The 20,709-nt window shown below is 36.8% G+C and overlaps 1 protein-coding gene across 6 annotated transcripts in view; it reads left to right on the top strand.

Annotated features, from left to right (window-relative positions):
- The window catches only part of ASH1L (ASH1 like histone lysine methyltransferase), a 201,321-nt gene that overhangs the window by 84,589 nt on the left and 96,023 nt on the right, over positions 1-20,709 (top strand). For all 6 annotated transcript variants that reach the window (XM_065902482.1, XM_065902468.1, XM_065902492.1 and 3 more), the window contains one exon: positions 14,564-15,305. In XM_065902482.1, coding sequence (XP_065758554.1) covers positions 14,564-15,305 — 742 coding nt within the window. The remainder of the gene's footprint in view (positions 1-14,563; positions 15,306-20,709) is intronic.

Below are 20,709 nucleotides of genomic sequence, written 5' to 3' on the forward strand. Positions count from 1 at the left end.
TAGTCTGCCCCGCGCTGTCTCACCCTTTCTCTCCACAGGTCTGTTCTCTACATTTGCATCTCTATTAGTAGGGAATCATTTTTAATTTATCAGTATTATCAGGCAAAATGGAGAGTGATAGTCTCATTCCCAGCAATGGGGGTAATATATGTAAAGGGGAGAGCAGTAAGTTTAAAAAATTAAGGAGCCAGTGTGGTTGGAGTAAAGACAGCAACTGAATATGAAGCTGGAGAGGTATGTGAAGACCAGTCATGTAGAGTCTTATTGATAACATTTAGAAGCCTTTGAAAGTTTTAGCAAGGAAGTGACATATTGTTTCTTAGCTTTCTGTCCATGTAGTTTTGCTTAGCAGATCATTTAATGATGTATGATTGTGATGCATGGTCGTGTCTGACTCTTTACGACCCTATGGACTGTAGTCCGCTAGGCTTTTCTGTCCATGGGACTCTCCAGGGAGGAATACTGGAGTGGGTTGCTATTTCCTTCTCCAGGCATCTTCCCAACCCAGGGATTGAACCTGCATCTCTTCTGTCTCCTGCACTGGAAGGCGGGTTCTTTACCGCTAGCACCAACATCAGAAATTTCATTTCTTCATCAGCATAAGGCCTCAGTGTCAAATTGTATCAATATGGTATTTAATTTTTATTTGATGGTTATCTTCACCATATTTGAAGTTTTTATTAGTACCATAGTGCCAAAGATACAGTGGAATTGAAATAGCAATGATAGTTTTGTCTCTCATAGTACTTTGTGGTTTATACTACTTGGGCGAGACTTTTAAACTCTTTCACAATGAGTGACTACTTTTGATGGTATCAGCCTAGACCAGGGTTCAGCAAACCACAGCCTGTGAACTAAATGTTGTCCACGGCCTCTTTATTGTTCAGTCAAGCTAAGAATTGATTTTACATTTTTAAAGGGTTTTTTTGTTTTCTTAAAGGGAAAGAAAAAAGTGTAATATGTGTGCGAGAAATTGTGTGTGTCCTCAAAAGTCTAAAATATTTACTATCTTTTTAAAGAAGAGGTTTGCCAACTCCCAAAGAAAAAAATGAATTAGATTTCAATAAGAGACACACCTATGAAGAAAATCACCAAAATGTTTTATTTTAGTAAATAATACTTATTTAGGGTTACTATATGTATAGAGTACTGGGGATACAAGCATGAATAAAATAAGGTTCCTGTCCTCAAGGATTCAGACATATTCACCAGTTAGAAAGTATTAAGTTTTATTACAGGCCATCTTACAAACTGTTATGACACACAGAGGTACCCAACTACTAACCACTGACGTACTGAAATTGTGACCTGTATGCTACTATAATTTAAGTAGACGGGTGGGACAAGGACATGAAGTTGTGAAAGTAATAATGGATTTTATTAGATATGATGTATTTTCTTATTTGACAGAATTGAGATATTTTTATAGATGCAGTTGGGAGCTATCAAAGGATTTTGAACAAGGAAGATGAAAAGTATTTGAAGTATTGTATCAACCAGAATAAGCTAGCTTTTGCAGTGCTTAAAAAAAAAAAAATCCCAAAATTTCAGTGACTTAAAACAACAAAGACATTTTTTGTTCTTGCTATATGACCATGATGGTTCTACTCCATGTTATCTCTAGTATCGAGTCTGATGGAGCAGCTTCTATGTATCTGGAGTGTTACTTGCCTTATGAAAGAGAGTGAAGGACCATAGTAATGCACTAACTAGCTTTTAAAAGTTCTGTCCAGAGGTAATATACGTTAATTCTCATATTTCAGTGCCAAAGCAAGTGACATTGGTTAAGTCTTATGTCAAAGAAGTATGGGAAGTATAATCCTACCAAGGGAGGAGCAAGCAGATATTTATGAATAATAATATAGTGTGCCACATGTGCATTTTAGAAAAATGCATAACGTTACAGTATGGAGAATGAACTGTTGAGTGAGAAATGTGTAGAGACAGTAGATAATGGCTTTTGGTTTGGATATATTAAACTGCCTTTGGGTTATTGATATAGAAATGTTAGCCATTTGGAAGGTGTGGTTTATAGTTTATGATGCCTATGGTAGAGGTACGGATCTAGCAGTGTGTATATAAACTTAAATCTGTCAGTGAATGAGGTTGTCCAGAGAGAAAGTGTAATTGGAAAAGATGACAGAGTTGGAGATTTAAGATACGTTAGATTTGAGAAGAAAGTGGATGAAAAGATGTCAGTGAATGCCGTAAAATTTTAAATAGTTTTTTTAATATAAAAAATAAAGAGTACATGTCATAGAAGCCTCTTAATGTCAGATGTCATATGGAAGTCAAGAAAGATGTAGACAGAAAATGTGAAATGATTGTGGAAAAGATTTTTAGAAAAACAGGTGTAAAGTGAGAGCAGTTTGGAGGCTTTAGGTGAGGAAAGGAGACTATTGGAACTCAGGTTACACTGAAATAAATTAGAGCTCTTTATTTCCACCAGTGTGGTAGATTAGCACAAAGTAAGCAATTAGTAGCAGAGTAAGCAATCTTCTTGATGCCTGAAACTAAGTAAAATGTGGGAAACATTTCTGAATAGCTTGCTGAACTTTGAAATAAGTAAATAGAAAACCAGAAATGTCCAGAAAGCTTGATTCAACAAAAACAAATAGAATTAGAGGTCTTTGACACCTACTTGAGTCCTGGTTATATTGAGCCTGCTTATTGGAACACATTCAGTTAATAAGAGACAAAGAACAAAGCCTAGGGCTCTAGCAGTCAGAGGTTTCCATCAGATTTCCCTTCATGAATGTGTAACACCCTAATGGTGACTCCAGTGTAAGATCAGATAGAAACAAATCTATCACAGAAGCTGGATCCTTATTTCAGTTTTATCTTTGGGTGAAGTGGAAAAAAGAGATCCTGAACACAAGCTCACAACTCACCTTCTGTGTTTCATGCAGATGTATATTGCCTGTGAGACAAAAAGATGAATAAAATTTTGTTGTAGATTGGTAGCGCCTCCAGTTGCCTTGCAGAGCCAAAGACGAATTTAATTTGTCTTCATCGTAAAGCTGAGTTTCTTTTTTGATTAGGGTATCCTTGATCTTGATTTACCTGGCATTCTCATTTACTCCAGCAACACAGGAATGCCAGCCTTTATCTTGCAATTGAAAGGCAGGTGAATCAACCAGAACTATGTATATTCAATTTCTCCAACTTAACACTTTAAAAAGGAAGACAGCAAAATCGAAATACTTAACAATGTATCATTACAGCATTTGGCATCAATCAAAAATTAATAGACATGCCAAGAAGCAAGAAAATATGACTAAATAGAATATGGAATAATAGTCAGTGGGAACTGGTACAGAAATACTATGTGATGGAATTAACAGACAAGTACATTAAAATAGCTATCCTTGAGGATTTAAAGGAAAACATGAATATAGTGAATAGTGAAAATGGAAGCTATTTTTAAAACCCAAGGTTAACTTCTTTAGATGATAAATATCTGAAATGAAAATTTCATTGAATGGGATAACACCAGATTAGACACTCCAGAAGAAAAATTCTTTGAACTTGCAACAATACTATTAAAATCTACCTAAAATGAAGTGTAGGGACTCCCCTGGTTGTCCAGTACACCCTCCCAATGCAGGGGACGCAGGTTGGATCCCTGGTCGGGGAACTAAGATTTCACATGCCTTGTGGCAACTAAGCCCACGCATTGCAATTAGAGAAAGCCCAAATGCCATGACAAACTCTCAGCACAGCCAAAATTTTTTTAAAAAATAATAAAAATAAACTGTAAATGCAGGATAAGAAGACTGATATAAAATGAACATGGTTTTATTAACTTGTGGTACAATATCAGGAAGGCCAACATACAGAGGATCTGAGTCTTACAAGGAGGGAGTTAGGTATAAAAAAATCTGAAAAATAATCTTCCATAATTAATTAATAGCTTAATGAACATTGTAAACCCATAGGTCCATGAAGTTCCACAAATCCTAACCAGGAAGATAGTGAAATGATGTCTTTAAAATGCTGACAGGGAAGGAAAAAAAAAACAAAACCTATCAATTTAAAATTCTTGAACCGGAAAAATACCCTTCACAAATGAAGGCAAAATAAACATTATCAGAAAAACTAACTTAAAGAATTTGTTGTCAGCAGATTTACAGTACTAGAAATGTTTTTCACACAGAAAAATCATGCTAGTTGGAAACATGATTTACCAAAGAATTGAAGCATTCCAGGAATTTTCAATAAGTAAATAGACAACACCCTTTTCTCATATTCTTTTGAAGTTCATGTGAAATTATACCAAGATATTATCATACTCTGGGCTGTAAAACTTCTTAATAAACTTTAAAAGATTGAAATCATAGTATATATTTTAAGAACACAGTGAAATTGAATTAGAATTCAGTAACATAAGGTATCTTGACATTCCCCCCCAAAAAGTGAAAATTTAGCAACACACCTCTTTTTAAAACAAAATATTTATGTATTTATGACTTTGCTGTTTCTTTGTTGCTTCCTGAGCTTTTTCTGTAGTTGCCGCAGCTGGGGCTACTCTCGTTGCAGTGCACAGGTTTCTCATCACTTCTTGTTGTGGAGAATGGGTTCTAGGAGCACAGGCTTCAGTAGTTGTGGTTTATGAGCTCGGTATTTGTGGCACATGACTTAGTTACTCGGCGTCGTGTGGGATCTTCTGGACTGGGGATCAGACCCATGTCTCTTGCATTGGCAGGTGGATTATTTACCACTGAGCCACCAGGGAAGCCCAACAACACACTTCTAAATACCCCATAAGTCAAAGAGGAAATCACAGATAAAATTTTTTAAAATTTGTTTAAATATTTTATTTGTTTGTTTGACTATGATGGGTCTTTGTTGCTGCACGAAGGCTTTCTCTAGTTTTAGTGAGCAGGGACTACTCTTCATTGTGCTGCATGGGCTTCTCCTTGTGGTGACTTCTCTTGTTGTAGAGCACAGGCTGTAGGTGGGTAAGTTTCAGTAGTTTGACTCATAGACTTAGTTATCCCTCGCCATGTGGAATCTTTCCAGACCAAGGATTGAACCTGTGTCTCCTGCATTCAGAGGCAGATTCTTATCCACTGTACCATCAGGGAAGTCCAGAAATATCTTTTAAATTGAATAAAAATGATAATACATAAAAATTTATGGGTTATAGCTAAGTCTGTCTTCTTAGCTTTAACAGCATAGAAAATTTACTGAAAGCTTATACTGGTTTACTGAAAAAATTCTTTTTTAATTTATTTTTTTATTGAAGGATAATTGCTTTACAGAATTTTGTTGTTTTCTGTCAAACCTCAACATGAATCAGCCATATGTATACATATATCCCCTCCCTTTTGAACCTCCCTCCCATCTCCACATGCTGGCCAATGAGGAGAGAGAGTCTATAGTGATGGCTCCACCCCCTACACATGACTCAGCAGTATCGCCTTGCTTCCATGGCTGCGGGGCTTTCCTCCACAGGCATTTCCCACCACAGTCTCCTCCCTCACATGCCCTCAATCCATCTCTCCGCAGTCAACAGCAACCCTCGTCTGGGATTGCTCCGCAATCCCTAAACTCCAGCTCCCAGCTGCTGCGCTTTCCAGGGGACCTGCTTCCCTGTCTGGGGTATGTATGGCTGCAGCAAGGACTTTCTGATTCTCATTCCACAGGTGTGAATGAGAATAGCCACAGATCAGCTGTTTCACTCCCAGCCTTAGATGTTTCTCCTCTGACTCAGACAATTGCCCCGATGTGGGGGTCGGACCCCTGCTTCAATTCCCCCACACGCCAAGGGCACCTCCAGTCCTACTAACACTCCTGTTTATCCCCCTAGTTCCTTCCTCCTCCTGAGTTTTGCCTGGTTCTATATATTTTCCTTTGGTCAGGTACTCTTATAGCTGGTGTTCTGCGTGCACTTCTGTGTCTGAAGGTGTATTCCTTATCTGAAAATCTTTTTTAAAAATGTGAACTATAGCCAAAAGGATTAAGAAAAAAGAAACTGAGTTAACAGCATCAAGAATGAAAGAAAGGATATCACTGCAATTGCTACATGCCACAGGAGGATAATAAGGGAGCATAATGAACAGTGTTTTGCCAATAAATGTGATAAAAAGAGAAAAACCGTTAACAAACTCAGGAACAAATAGCCTAAATAGCCTCATATCTATTTAATAAATTCAACCTATAGTTTAAAACCTTTCTACAATGAAAATTCAAGACCCAAATAGTTTTAATCATGAACATTCAAGGAAAAGAATACCAGTTATACAAAAACTATTTCAGAAAGTAGAAACATTTTCCCAACGTATGTTATGAGGCCACCATTACCCTGATTCTGAAACCAAGCAACACACACATTACCAGAAAACTATAGACCAGTATTGTTTCTATGCATGAATGCAAATGATACAAAATATTATCAAATTGAATCCAGTATGTTGAATGATTAGTATATCATGTCCACATGAGTTTATTCCAGAAATGCGAGTTTGGCTTAACATTAGAAAATCGATTATGAAATTAACAGCTTACTGTTAATAAAATCACAATTGTCTAAGTACCTAAAGAGAAAACATTTGACAAAATCTGACATCCATTTGAAAAGCACCAATTCTTTCACATATTAAACTAACAAAAATTAAACACAAAAGCTATTAAAAGTAAGGAGAATTTAGCACCACCATACCAGCTGTACAACAAATGTTTCTCTAGGCAGGAAACACAAGAGAAGGAAAAGGCCTACAAAAACAAACTCAAAACAATTAAGAAAATGCCAGTAGGGATGTATATAGCAATAATTACTTTAAGAAGAAGTCATAAATGATGAAAAGACAGCCGTGAGAATGGGAGAAAATAATTGCAAATGAAGCACCTGACGTCGGATTAATCTTCAGAATACACAAGCAGTTCAGGCAGCTCAACATCATGAAAACAACCCAATCAAAAAATGGACAGAAGACCTAACAGGCATTTCTCCAAAGAAGACATTCAAATGTCTAATAAATACATGAAAAAACACTCAACACCTTGCATTAGAGAAATGCAAATCAAAACTACAATGAAGTATCCCCTCACACCAGTCAGAATGGCTGGCCATCATCAAAAAATCTACAAACGATAAATGCTAGAGAGGATGTAGAGAAAAGGGAACCCTCTTGCACTGTTGATGGAAATGTAAATTGATACAGACAATATGGAGAACATTATGGAGATTTCTTACAAACTAGGAACAAAACTACCATATGACCCACTACTGGGCATATACCCTGAGACAGTCATAATTGAAAAAGACACATATGCCCACAATGTCCATTTCAGCACTGTTTACAGTAACCAGGACATGGAAGCAACCTAGATGCCCATCAAGAGGTGAATGGATAAACAAGATGTGGTACATATATACAATGAAATATTACTCAGACATAAAAAGCAATGAATTTGAGTCAGTTGTAGTGAGGGGGGTGAACCTAGAGCCTCTTATACACAGTGAAGTCAGAGAAAAATAAATATTGTTTATCAACGCATATATATGGAATCTAGAAAAATGGTACTGATGAATCAGCCTATTTGCAGGACAGGAATAGACACTTAGACATAAAGAACATAATTATGGACACAGGGGGAAGGAGAGAGTAGGACGCATTGAAAAAGAGTATCACTGAAATATATACAATACCATATGTAAAATAGATAGCTAATGGGAAGTTGCTATATAGCGTAGGGAGCTCATCCTGGTGCTCTGTGACAGACTAGTGAGGTGGGATGTGGCGGGAGGAAGGAGGGAGTTTTAAGAGGGAGGGGACATGTGTGTACCTGTGGCTGATTCATTCTGAAGTGTGGCAGAAACCAACACAACATCGTACAGCAATTATTCTCCAATTAAAAAGAAAATTTTAAAAAATGCCCACCCAAAGACCCCAATCTTAGAAATAAAAGGCATGCAGGTAAGACAGGAAGAAGAAAAAAATTCTATTTACAGATGATTTGATGCATAGGAAAATTTCTAAGAAATCTGTCAGAAAAAAGCTACTATACCTAGTAAATGAGTTTAAGAGAGATAATATAAGCTAAACATAAAATGTATTTCTGTGTACCAGCAATGAATAATTAGCAATTGAAATGTAAGCAAAATATGGTTTACAATTGTATTAAAAGTTACAAATATATAAGATCTATCTGATAAAAAGTATGAAGCATTATTAACAATGGTTAAAAGATTAAATAGATATTCTAGATTAATCATTTGTTGGGAGGAATCAGTATTGTTAAAATGTCACTTCTGTCAAAATTAAGTGATAGATTTAATGGAATCTCAATCAGAATTCCAGCTGGCTTTTTAAAATATAAAGTTCCAAGCTCTATAATTTATATAGATACATAAAATATCTTAAAAAGTAACACATGTATGCTCTTTTTGAGAACAAAATTAGAAGACTTCTACTAACCGATACAAAGACGTACTATAAATTATTCAAGACTGTTTTTGGTGAAAGGATATGGTGAAAGGTGAAAGGATAGATCTTTCAATGCAACAGAATAGACACTAGAAAAATAGACATTCCCATAGATTTTTTAAATTGATTTTCTGCACATATACTATATTTTTGTGGAGCAGGGATAATCTTTTGTACCAAATGGTGTTGGAACTGCTGGATATACTTATGGAATAAAAAGATCGTTGACCTTATACCATATGTAGAATTTAACCTTGAAATAGAATATATACCTGTATGTAGTTTCTCCAACTATAGAACTTTCTACACTTAGTAGGAAATCTTTATGACCTTGGGGTATTCAAAGATTTCTTAAGTAGGATAAAAAGCACGAACTGTTAAAGCAAAAAAGGAAAAAAAATTAGATAAACTGAGCTTCATCAACTTTTTAAACTTTTGCTCTTCTAAAGACATTTAGAAAATGAAAACCACACAGAAGTAAGAAGAATTTGTAACTATGCATGGTAATGGTGATCATTATGCAGTATATACAAATACCAAATCATTATTACTCTTATACATGTGAAACTAATATATGTCCTATGTCAATTATATCTCAATAAAATTTAAAAAAAATAAAAATAAAAAACCAGTGAAGGTACCCAATGAAAATAATGGGGAAATTTTTTGAATAGCATCATTTCAAAAGACTGCTTATGAGTTGCAGTGAAGCACATGAAAATACTTCATGAGACACAAGGCCTCTGCTCGTGACTCAGATGGTAAAGAATCCGCCTACAACGTGGGAGACCTGGGTTTGATCCCTGGGTTGTAAAGATCACCTGGAGCAGGGCATGGCAACCCACTCCAGTATTCTTGCGTAGAGAATCACCATGGATGGAGGAGCCTGGCAGTCCATGGGGTCACAAAGAGTCAGAACATGACTGAGCAACTAAGCACATATGAAAATATGCTCACTTATTAGGAAAATGCAATTAAATTCTTAGTGAGATATTGTTTCATATATTATTAGATTGACTAAAGTTAAAAGGGGCTTCCCTGGTAGCTCAATTGGTAATGAATCTGCCTGCAGTACAGGGGACCCAGGTTCAATCTGAAGGTTGGCAAGACCCCTGGAGAAGGGAATGGCAGCCCACTCCAGTATTCTTGCCTGGAAAATTCCATAAACAGAGGAGCCTGGTGGGCTACAGTCCATGGGGTCAGAAAGAAAAATATCTCAATGACCCAGTTAACCACGATGGTGTGATCACCCTTGTTGTAGAACTAAGATTCTGTATGTCATGCATTGTGGCCAGAAGTAAAATATAGCATGCCCAGCATAATGTCCTAGATGGAGCAGACTCCCAAAACAAAACAAACAAACAAAAAACAGAGAGATAGGATTTCCCTGAATCCATCTGCAAATGCAGGAAACAAAAGTTCAATTCCTAAAAAAAAAAAAGTTCAATTCCTGATCTGGGAAGACTCCACATTTCACAAGGTAGCTAAACCCATGTACCACAACTACTGGACTCATGCTCTGGAACCCACAAGTCACAAGTACTGAGTTCACATGCTGCAGCTACTGAAGCCCAGCTTCTAAAGGTTGTGTCCTGCAACAAGAGAAACCATGGCAATGAGAAGGCTGAGCACTGTAACGAAGAGAAGCTCCCCCTCGCCACAACTAGAGAAAGCCCTTGAAAAGTAAGGAAGACTCAGCACAGCCAAAAATAAATTAAGAAAAAAAAACAACTGAGAATTGGCAAGCAAGAATTTGGTAAGATGGAATCAATTTATAAAGTAAGGTGTGAGGTAGCCCTGGGTGAGTGGCTCAGGAATGAAATTCCAAACAGTATACCCATTTTAAGATTCTGTTTTAAATTTATTCTTAAGAATTAAAAACCTTTGGTATTTCTGGGCAGTTGATGATAGGAAAGAGAAGACAAAAATAATTTTCGGGATTTTGAACCCAGGAATTATTCTTACACTTTCTTGCAGTGTGGAAGCTGGGTTCCAAGGGCATGTGTCCTGAGAGAGACCCAGGTGAAAGCTGTGTTCATTTTCTAGCATAACCTTAGAAATCATCACATTCATATTTCCATCAAATTCTGTTAGCTAGAAGCAACTTACTAAGGGGAGCTCATATTCATGGGAGGGGAATTAGATACTCTCACTTGGTATGAGAAGCATCAGAGGAGTGTATACATGTTTTATAGCCCTGCAAGCAGTTTAGGGCAGGGAGATAAGATTAACTTGGTCTTGAGTTGTTATAGTAGTATGAAGAAAAGTAGATAGGGTCAAGAAATCACACTAACATAAGACAAAAGTTTATGGCTTGTGGGGAGCATAAGTTAGATGATTTTGTTTGAGCTTAGATCAAATGATCCCAGCCACGTGATTGGTTCTCAGTATATATATAATCTTGAATAGTTGGCTTTATAGTATCATTCACTGAGAAAAGTAATCAGAAGGATTACTTTGAAACTATGAGAATAAACATTTCCCCAGTGGGAAAGTAGGTCTAAAAGGTAAATGACAAGTATTTAGGATTGAGGATCTCTAAAGTTAATTCAGTCACAAGTAACTGGAAGGTAATCAAAGTATGTTATCATAAAAACAGCGGAGGCAAGATTTTAAAGAATGGTGATATAAAACATAGTTCTTGAAAGCAGGAAACTTGCCCAAAGCTCTTTGATAGTCTCATCCACCAGATAGAGGGCAGTCAGACGAAGCAAGAGGAACTGAGTCTAGCAACCTCCAAAACAAAAACCACAGTTATAGAAAGTTAAAGTGAAAAGGCAGAGAATTATGTCCCAGATGAAGGACCCTGATAAAACCCTAGAAAATCAACTAAATGAAGTGGAGATAGGCAACCTTCCAGAAAAGGGGCAGAATAATGATAATGGAGATGATCCAGGACCTCGGAGGGAAAAAAGGAGAAGACATAAGAGATGTTTAACAAAGACCTAGAAGAACCATAGAACAAACAGATAGAGATGAACAATACACAGGAAGGAATCAATAACAGAATAATTGAAGCAGAAGAACAAAGTGACCTGGAATACAGAATGGTAGAAATCAGTGCCACAAAACAGAATATAAGAAAAGGAATAAAGAGAAATGAAGATAGCCCAAGAGACCTCTTAGGCTATTAAGTTAAGTTCACCAACATTTGCATTAGAGGGGTCCTTGAAGGAGAAGAGAGAGAGAAAGGACCCAAGAAAATATTTAAAGAGACCTAAATAGACATTTTTCCAAAGAAGACATATACATGGCCAAGAGGCGCATGGAAAGGTTCTCAACATTCTTAAGTATTAGAGAAATGCAAGTCAAAACTACACCAGTTAGAATGACCATCATTAAAAAAAAAATCTATAAACAACAAATGCTGGAGACAGTCTGGAGAGAAGGGAACCCACCTGTAGTGTTACTGGGAATGAAAATTGGTATAGCCACTGTGGAGAACAGTATGGAGGATCCTTAAGAAGCTAAAAATAAAGCTACACTATGACCCTGGAATCCCACTTCTGGTCATACACCCAGAGAAAAACATTGTCCAAAAGGATACACACACTCCAGTGTTGATTGCACCACTGTTTACAGTATCCAAGATGAGGAAGCAATCTAAATGTCCACCAACAGAGAAATGGATAAAGAAGATGTACATATATACAATGGAATATTACTCAGCCATTACAGAGAATGAAATAATGTCATTTGCAGCAACATGGATGGACCTAGAGATTGTCATACAGAGTGAAGTTAAGTCAGAAAGAGAATTAGCATATGACATTCCTTACATATGAAATCTTAAATGATTGTAAGAAATGAACTTAACAGAACTCACAGACATAGAGAAGGAACTTATGGTTGGGGGTCTTACGACTGGGGAAAGAGCTTGGGAGTTTGGAATGGACACAACACTGCTGTATTTTGAATGGATGACCAACAAGGACCTACTGTATAGCGAACAAGTGAGTGAGTGAGTGTTAGTCGCTCAGTCATGTCCAGCTCTTTGCAACCCCATGGACTTCCTTGCCAGGCTTCTCTGTCCGTGGCATTCTCCAGGCAAGAATATTGGAGTGAGTTTCCATGTCTTTCTCCAGGGAATCTTCCCAACCCAGGGATTAAACTTGGGTCTCCTGTATTGCAAGCAGATTCTTTACCAACTGAGCCATGAGGGAGGCCCATATAGCACATGGAACTCTGCTTAAACTTAGGTGGCTGTGTGGATGGGTGGGGAGTCTGGGGGAGAACAGATTACACGTATATGTATGGCTGAGTCTCTTTACCAGTTAGCTGAAACTGTCACAGCATTGTTAATCAGCTGTACCCCAACAGAAAATAAAAAGTTTTCTAAAAAAGAAAAAATACAGCTAAAAGTTTGACATTTTAAAAATACTGAATTTAAACAAGACAATTGGATATATTTGAAGGAAGATGTTGGTAATTTGAGAAAAAAAATTTCCTTGTAGTCTGATGAGATTGTAATCTAGAGTGGCTAGAATTTGTAAAGGAATAACTAAAATAGTATCACATTTTAAAGTCATATAGATTAGAAATCCATTGATTAACTTTGAAGAAGTGTAACCGGTGATCACTTATAGTAAACTCGGCATCTTGGGAAATGACCTATTATTTTTATAACATTGTAACACTAATATAGCTTGCCAGAGGAAATTGAAAATGTCCCACATTATTTATAGTCTTCAAAAGTTGCTGTAGACACCAAACAAATACCATCAAATCATTGGGGTCTCTAAGGTAAGGTTTATCTAAGACCATTTGCTTTTGCTTTTTATTGAAGTATATTTGGTTTACAATGTTGCATTAGTTTCAGACATACAACAAAGTGATTCAGTTAATCTGGTAATCCCAAACTCCTAATTTATTTCTCCTCCCCACTTTGGTGAAGACAATGGCACCCCACTCCAGTACTCTTGCCTAGAAAATTCCATGGACAGAGGAACCTGGTGGGCTGCAGTACATGGGGTTGCTAAGAGTCAGGCACAACTGAGCAACTTCACTTTCACTTTTCACTTTCATGCACTGGAGAAGGAAATGGCATCTCACTCCAGTGTTCTTGCCTGGAGAATCCCAGGGATGGGGGAGCCTGATGGGCTGCTGTCTATGGGGTCGCACAGAGTCAGACACGACTGAAGCGACTTAGCAGCAGCAGCAGCCCCACTTTGGTAACCATAAACTTATTTTATAGGTAAGACGACTTGTTTTCAAATCTTACCATCAACATGTATTCTTTCTAAAATAGTTTATAGTGATGTTTTCTATCATAATTTTAAACCTTTTCCCAAGAAGAGAATTTCTTTTATTCCTTTGCACTTTTAAAACATTGTCAGAAAAAGCACTGAACTATCTAGGTGGCGCTATTGGTAAAGAACCCACCTGCCAATGCAAGAGGCGCAAGTCTCGGATTTGATCCCTAGGTCAAGAAGATCCATCCTCTTGATGAGTAATTGGCAACCCACTCCAGTATTCTTGCCTGGAAAATCCCATGGACAGAGGAGCCTGACGGGCTATAAGTCCATGGGGTCGCAAAGAGTTTGGACATGACTCAACACACACTGTTGTATTATAGAAACATCATATGTATTTAAAGTTTAGTTCTTTATTCAATATTTAGCTGTCATATCTCTTAACTGAACTTTTGTTTTTAAAGAAATAAATTCTAGGTACTTCCCTGGTGGTTCAGCGGTTAGGAATCCACCTTCCAATGCAGGGGACCTGGGTTCAATCCCTGGTTGGAGAACTCAGATCCCACATGCCATGGGGATCTAACTAAACCTGTATACCACAGCTAGTGAAATGCCCGAGCACCACAGCAAAGACGCATTGCAGCCAAAATAGTAGTAATAAAGAAAGAAACTCTTCTTTCTGCTCCTTATCTCAGAGTAAGAATTGGTTTTTTACCCGTGTATTATTAGGGAACCATGGGCCAACTTTGAATTTACTGTGGTTATTGTAATACCTTATTCAGGAAACTTGCCCGTGAAAGACAAATGCGTATGATATTATGATATTTAATCTTGCTGTGAATAATACGATGGTATTCCTTATCTTTTATCTTCTATAAAGTTATTTGAGTAACTAGCTGTGTTCAGTTTTTATCACATGTGATTTGTTGTCTTATTTAGTGAATGGAGTTCCCTCTCGAAGTCCAAGATTGGTTTCTTCTGGGGATGACTCTGTGGATAGTCTGCTGCAGCGAATGGTACAACATGAGGACCAAGAGCCCCTGGAGAAAAATATTGATGCTGTGATTGCATCTGCTTCTGTGCCACCTTCCTCCAGTCCAGGCCACAGCCTCAGCAAGGAGCGAACCCTAGGAAAACCAGACAGCCTTCTAGTGCCTGCAGCCCCCAGTGACTCTTGCAGTAGTAGCCTCTCACTCCTTTCTGAAAAGTTGCCAAGCAGCCATTCTCCCCATCATATTAAGAGAAGTGTAGTAGAAGCTATGCAGCGCCAAGCTCGGAAAATGTGCAATTATGACAAAATCTTGGCCACCAAGAAAAACCTGGACCATGTCAATAAAATTTTAAAAGCCAAAAAACTTCAAAGACAGGCCAGGACAGGGAATAATTTTGTTAAACGCAGACCAGGTCGACCTCGGAAATGTCCTCTCCAGGCTGTGGTATCAATGCAAGCATTCCAAGCTGCCCAATTTGTTGGTTCAGAATTAAATGAAGGCGAAGAAGGAACAGCACTGCACCTTGGTCCTGATACAGTTACAGATGTTATCGAAGCTGTTGTTCAGAGTGTAAACCTGAATCCAGACCATAAAAAGGGATTGAAGAGGAAAAGTTGGCTATTGGAAGAACAGACCAAGAAAAAGCAGAAGCCATTCCCAGAGGAAGAAGAAGAGGAGAATGCTAAAAGGTAATTCCTCATTTAAGGTTTTATTTGTGTAGAGGAAACTAGCTTATGTACAAATTTAACATATCTTTGCAGTTGAATTGTTCAGTTGATCTAGTAACCTTTCATTACAAAAGACCTGTTCTAAGTGTTCTTACTTCTGGTTGTCAAAATTATGAATAATTAACAAGAAAGGGGAAATTTAACAATGTAGCCAAGGCGCTCAGTATACAGATGAGGAAATCAAGACCTAGAAAGATTATGTTGTATAACTTTGTGAGCAGAATTATTTTTACTGTCAGACTATCTTATCTCCTCTAAGCTCTAAACTTGTCATCCCTGTCATCAAATACATTTTCTAAGTCTTTGTGCATGTTAGATTGTTTTTTAATGGCTTCTTTTTTATATTTTTACTTTTTCCCGAAAGATGTAGGGCAGAAAGTCAGAAATTACCCCCTGGAAAGATCATTTAATCCTTTTGTTATATATCCAATCAGATTCTTTCCCTGAAGATTATTTGATTTTGTTTTGTTTTTTGGTCTTGTCACACAGTGTATGTTATCAAACCTGTGCCCCCTGCAGAGAAAGTGTGGAGTTTTAACCACCGGACCACTGTTTACAGAGGTTTTTTTGTAGCTCTCTATGCATACATCTATAAAAAAAACTTTCTTATAGAGATTTAAACTTTTTTCCTGAGAGAATATGTAGTTATAAATAAATCTGTGAAACTAGAAGTGTACTGATTCAAGAGTTTTAGTTATCTTTTCACATAATCTCATTTCTTTTCAAGTCCTATTCTTTTCATGGATAAGACTATTAACAGTATATTGTGTATTTTTTTACTCTTCTTGATGCATTTACAAATATGTACATATACAAGGCTGTTGTTCTATGTAAATGATAACTTTTTATATATCTTCAAGATCTTGTAATTTAGTATATATAGTATCATGTTACTGCATGCTAAGAATATGTAATAATTAAATTATTCTTCAAAGGATTATATATTACTTTTTTACATACAGGTATTAAATCAGTTGAAATTTACTCTTGTATAAGGTATGAGTTAGTGCTGTGTTTATTACCAGTTATTTATCAAGATTGCATATAATATGTAGTTTCTATAAGTTATATTCCCAATGGATTTTTGTAGTTTTTGTAATTAAAGTATTAAAAATATTTAGAACTGAATGAATACTGTGCTACATATGGAAACTTTGAGATGTATCAAAAGAGGTACCTAGAGGGATATTTATAGCCAGTAATGCTTATGTTATTTTCAAGAATGCTGAAGATTTATGAATGAAGATATTGCTGAACAAAACTGGTATCTGATTGCCTTTACACAGTAAAGCCAAACTACTGACAGCGAGTTGTGGTAAAGGAAAGTGCTGCATTTATTATAGAGTGCCAAGCAAGAAGTTCAGACCAACTAGTGCTTAAAAATCCTGAACTCCCTGGAGGGTTTTAGGAGAACATTTTTAAAGACAAGGTGATGGAAGAGCATCCTAGGGATATGATCAGCTCATGCACGGATCTCTGAATGGTTGATGGTGAGGTAACAGGATGGTGTCATGGAGGTTACGTTATCAGTCCTTAGGAGCCAGGAGGTCTGTGGTGTTCAGGATCATCAAGTAGTTAATTTCTTTCATTTGATGGTCGTTTTACCATCTGTAAAACAACTTCGGGAAATGTGCATCAGATGCTATTTTCTACAGAAGTTTAGAGAAAACTATATAAGGGAGGGATCTGTCCTGGGAATGCCCCACAAGCTCCTGCTTGGTTACAGAGAGTCCAATTAAGAAATCAGAAAAATTAGAATAATTCCCAAAATGTGACAGAGATAAAACATATACAGTAAATTAACAAAATAAAACTAAGTTATAGTAGAGAGAATCCCTGAAGACCAACATTAGTAATACTAATGATAATTAATAAAATATATAAACTTCTGGTAGGTTGATCAATAAGAAAAAAAAGGGAATAATAAAATTAGGAAGTAAAAAGGAGTTAAACTATATGTGAGAGATTAAAATATGACTACTGTAAGAACTTTATGCCTAGAAAATGATAAAACTCAGTTTTAGATATAGAATGGGTAGATATATAGAAAGAGCATTGGTAATATTCCATGTTCTTTCCCAGTCATACACCACTTCCTTGCCAGTAGCTATAATCAGTCTTCTGATTTATACCTTTTTTATACCATTTAAGTATTCAATGCTAGACAATACATTGATAGTTTAGTTTATCCTTCCTGAACTTCACTGAAATGGAATTACATGGAATATATGCTTTTGTGCCATTCCTTTTTTGCTTAACATATAAATGTAAAACCATCTCTGTTTTTGCATGTAGCTGTAGTTACCTCTTTTTTGTTGTTATGTGTTATCCATTGTTTGTGTATAATATAGGTTTTCTGTAAATTATTATAATTTGGTGATCCATCAACTTCTGCTGCACAGCAGAGTGACTCAGTTATGCATATATGTGTGTGGGTATATATATGTATATATTCTTTCTCGTTTTCTTTTCCGTATTGTTTTATCACAGGATATTGAATATAGTTCCCTGTGGTATACAGTAGGACCTTGTTATTAATCCATTCTGTATATATTAGTTTGCAGTTGCTAATCCCAGACTCCCAATCCTTCCCTTTTCCATCCTTCCTCCCTCTGGGCAACCACAAATCTGTTCTCTATGCTGTGAATCTTTCTATTTCATAGATAGGTTCATCTGTGTCATATTTTAGATTCCATGTATAAGTGATATCATATGGTATTTGTCTTTCTCTTTATGACTTACCTTATTGAGTATGATAATCTCTAGATCTATCCATGTTGCTGCAAAATGTAGAGTTTTCTGTTTCACTGTTGGGTTATTTTCAGCTTGGCACTATTATCCAAAACTATTACTGTTAATATTCCTCTAATGTTCACTGCTGGATAGGATACTAATTTCTCTAGGGTATATACCTAGGAGTGAAGTAAAACACCTGATTTGCCCTAAGACTTATCGATTTTAAGCTATGGTTTATTGAACCAGGGGCAGCATCCCTGGTTGCTCAGTGGTAAAGAATCTGCCTGCAAAGCAGGAGATGCAGGTAACTCAGGTTCAGTCTTTGAGTTGAGAAGATCCACTGGAGAAGGAAATGGCAACCCACTCCAATATTCTTGACTGGGAAATCCCATGGACAGAGGAGCCTGGGGGGCTACACCCGTGGGGTCACAAAGAGTAGGGACACAGCTTAGCGACTAAACAACAGTGTTGAACTAACATAGAACTGGGTATATAACTAGGTAAGAGAAACAAGATCCACACATGCAAGCTTGTTCATATGACAGAGGTAACTCTACATATCAATAAAGAAAGAAAACAATATTCAATAAATGGTGCCCCCAAAGTTTTTATTTTTATTATATATACCTTTTTATTGGAGTATAGTTGCTTGACAGTGTTGTGTGCCTCCAAATATTATATTGCATAAGAATGGGAATGAAATTGGATTCTGCCTTTTTTTTAAGTTAATTGTTTAATTTTGGCTGTTGCTGCACATGGGTTTTCTCTAGCTGCGATGAGCGGCAGCTACTCTCTAGTTGGAGTGTGAAGGCTTCTTATTCCGTTGGCTTCTCTTGTTACAGAGCACAGGCTCTAGGGCGTGCAAGCTTCAGTAATTGTAGTGTGTGGACTCAGTAGTTAGATCATGTGAGCTCTAGACCTCGTGCTCAATAGTTGTGCTGCATGGACTTAGGTTGTCCTGGTGCATGTGGAATCTTCCTGGATCAGAGATTGAACCCATGTCCCCTGCATTGGCAGGCAGATTGTCAACAGCTGGACCACCAGGGAAATCCTGGATTTTGTCTTGATCCATGTATAAAAATCAGTTCCCATTTGGTTAAATAAATACATAGCATAAAAAGTAAACCTTCTAATTTTAAAAGTTAATACAGAATGAGGAAAACTTCATGACCTTTGTTTGAAAGGATTTTATAAACAAGATATCAAAAGCAGTAAGCATACAGGTCAATACTTATAATACTGTATTATATTAAAATTAAGAATTTGTTTATCAGACATCATCCACGTTAACATATGAATACTTTCTACCAACTTGGAGAGGAAATTTATAACATAATTTATAAGTTTTGATATCCAGAATAAGTAACCAAAAGAATGTTTCAAATCAACCCAGTATAATCTAGCAATTACCTTTTATATAACTTAGAAAAACTCTTGCCCAGCTATCACCAGAAAGCATTTTTTGTAAAGGTGTAGCAAGATTTATTATAATATATAGAAACTGGAAATATCCCAGGTTAACAGGAAAAGGAATAAGTATATAGTAGTTATTCATGCAGTGGACTATGATATGGTAATAAAAGTTAATGAATTATAACTGAAATGTAATGATAATAAATGATCTTAGAAACAAGATTTTAAGTGAAACAAGACCCTAAAAATTATATACTAACTGATACTGTTTTTATAAAGCATAAAAACCCATGAAAAGTAAACAACATATTGTGTTACTGTAGATAAATATATCATAAAACCTTTTTTATTTTATTTTATTTTTATTTTTTGGCCATGCCATGCAGCTTATGTGATCTTAGTTTCCCCATCAAGGATTAAACCTTGACCAGACCAAGGGAGCCTCAGTGCCAAGTCATAACCACTGGACTGCTAGGGAATTCCCATAAAGCCATATTTTCAAATACCTTACCTGTCTTCTTTCTCTTTTCTTTCCTGAAGAATTCAATCTTAAAGCCATTAAGTAAGTATCATCTGGGATGTGGAAACCGTGGTGATCCTGAGCTGGATGTTGGAGGCTTAATGATGTGAAGACTTGGGTTATGGGATGAGGGAAAGAGAAAATCATCCCAACCTAAGTTGTCAAAGCCCTCGTGGGATGAGAAGGACACTCATTTGTAATGAGAGTGCCCAGTATGGGGTATTAGGGATCAGTAAGGTTAGGTGTCCATCCTAGAACTCCTTAATAAGAATTTTAAAAATTCTATTTGTATTTTCATTTCCATCATAAGCCCCCAAGGTGATTCTGATATATTTGGTCTATAGATAGAACTTGGGAAAACATGGCACTTGAAGAATTTATCTATGTAGAATATATATAGACACATGTAAGCAGGAAAGCAGATAACATTTTTGAATGAAGAAAGAAGAAGCATAAGGTAAGATGAAAGAAGTAAAAATGAATCTGTCTGATAAAGAGAATCAGTTCAGTTCAGTTCAGTCGCTTAGTCGTGTTCGACTCTTTGTGATCCCATGAACTGCAGCATGCCAGGCCTCCCTGTCCATCACTAACTCCTGGAGTCCCCCCAAACCCATGTCCATTGTGTCGGTGATGCCATCCAACCATCTCATCCTCTGTCGTCCCCTTCTCCTCCTGCCCTCAATCTTTCCCAGCATA

Source organism: Muntiacus reevesi, chromosome 1, assembly GCF_963930625.1.
Source record: "Muntiacus reevesi chromosome 1, mMunRee1.1, whole genome shotgun sequence".
Taxonomy (NCBI): Eukaryota; Metazoa; Chordata; class Mammalia; order Artiodactyla; family Cervidae; genus Muntiacus; species Muntiacus reevesi.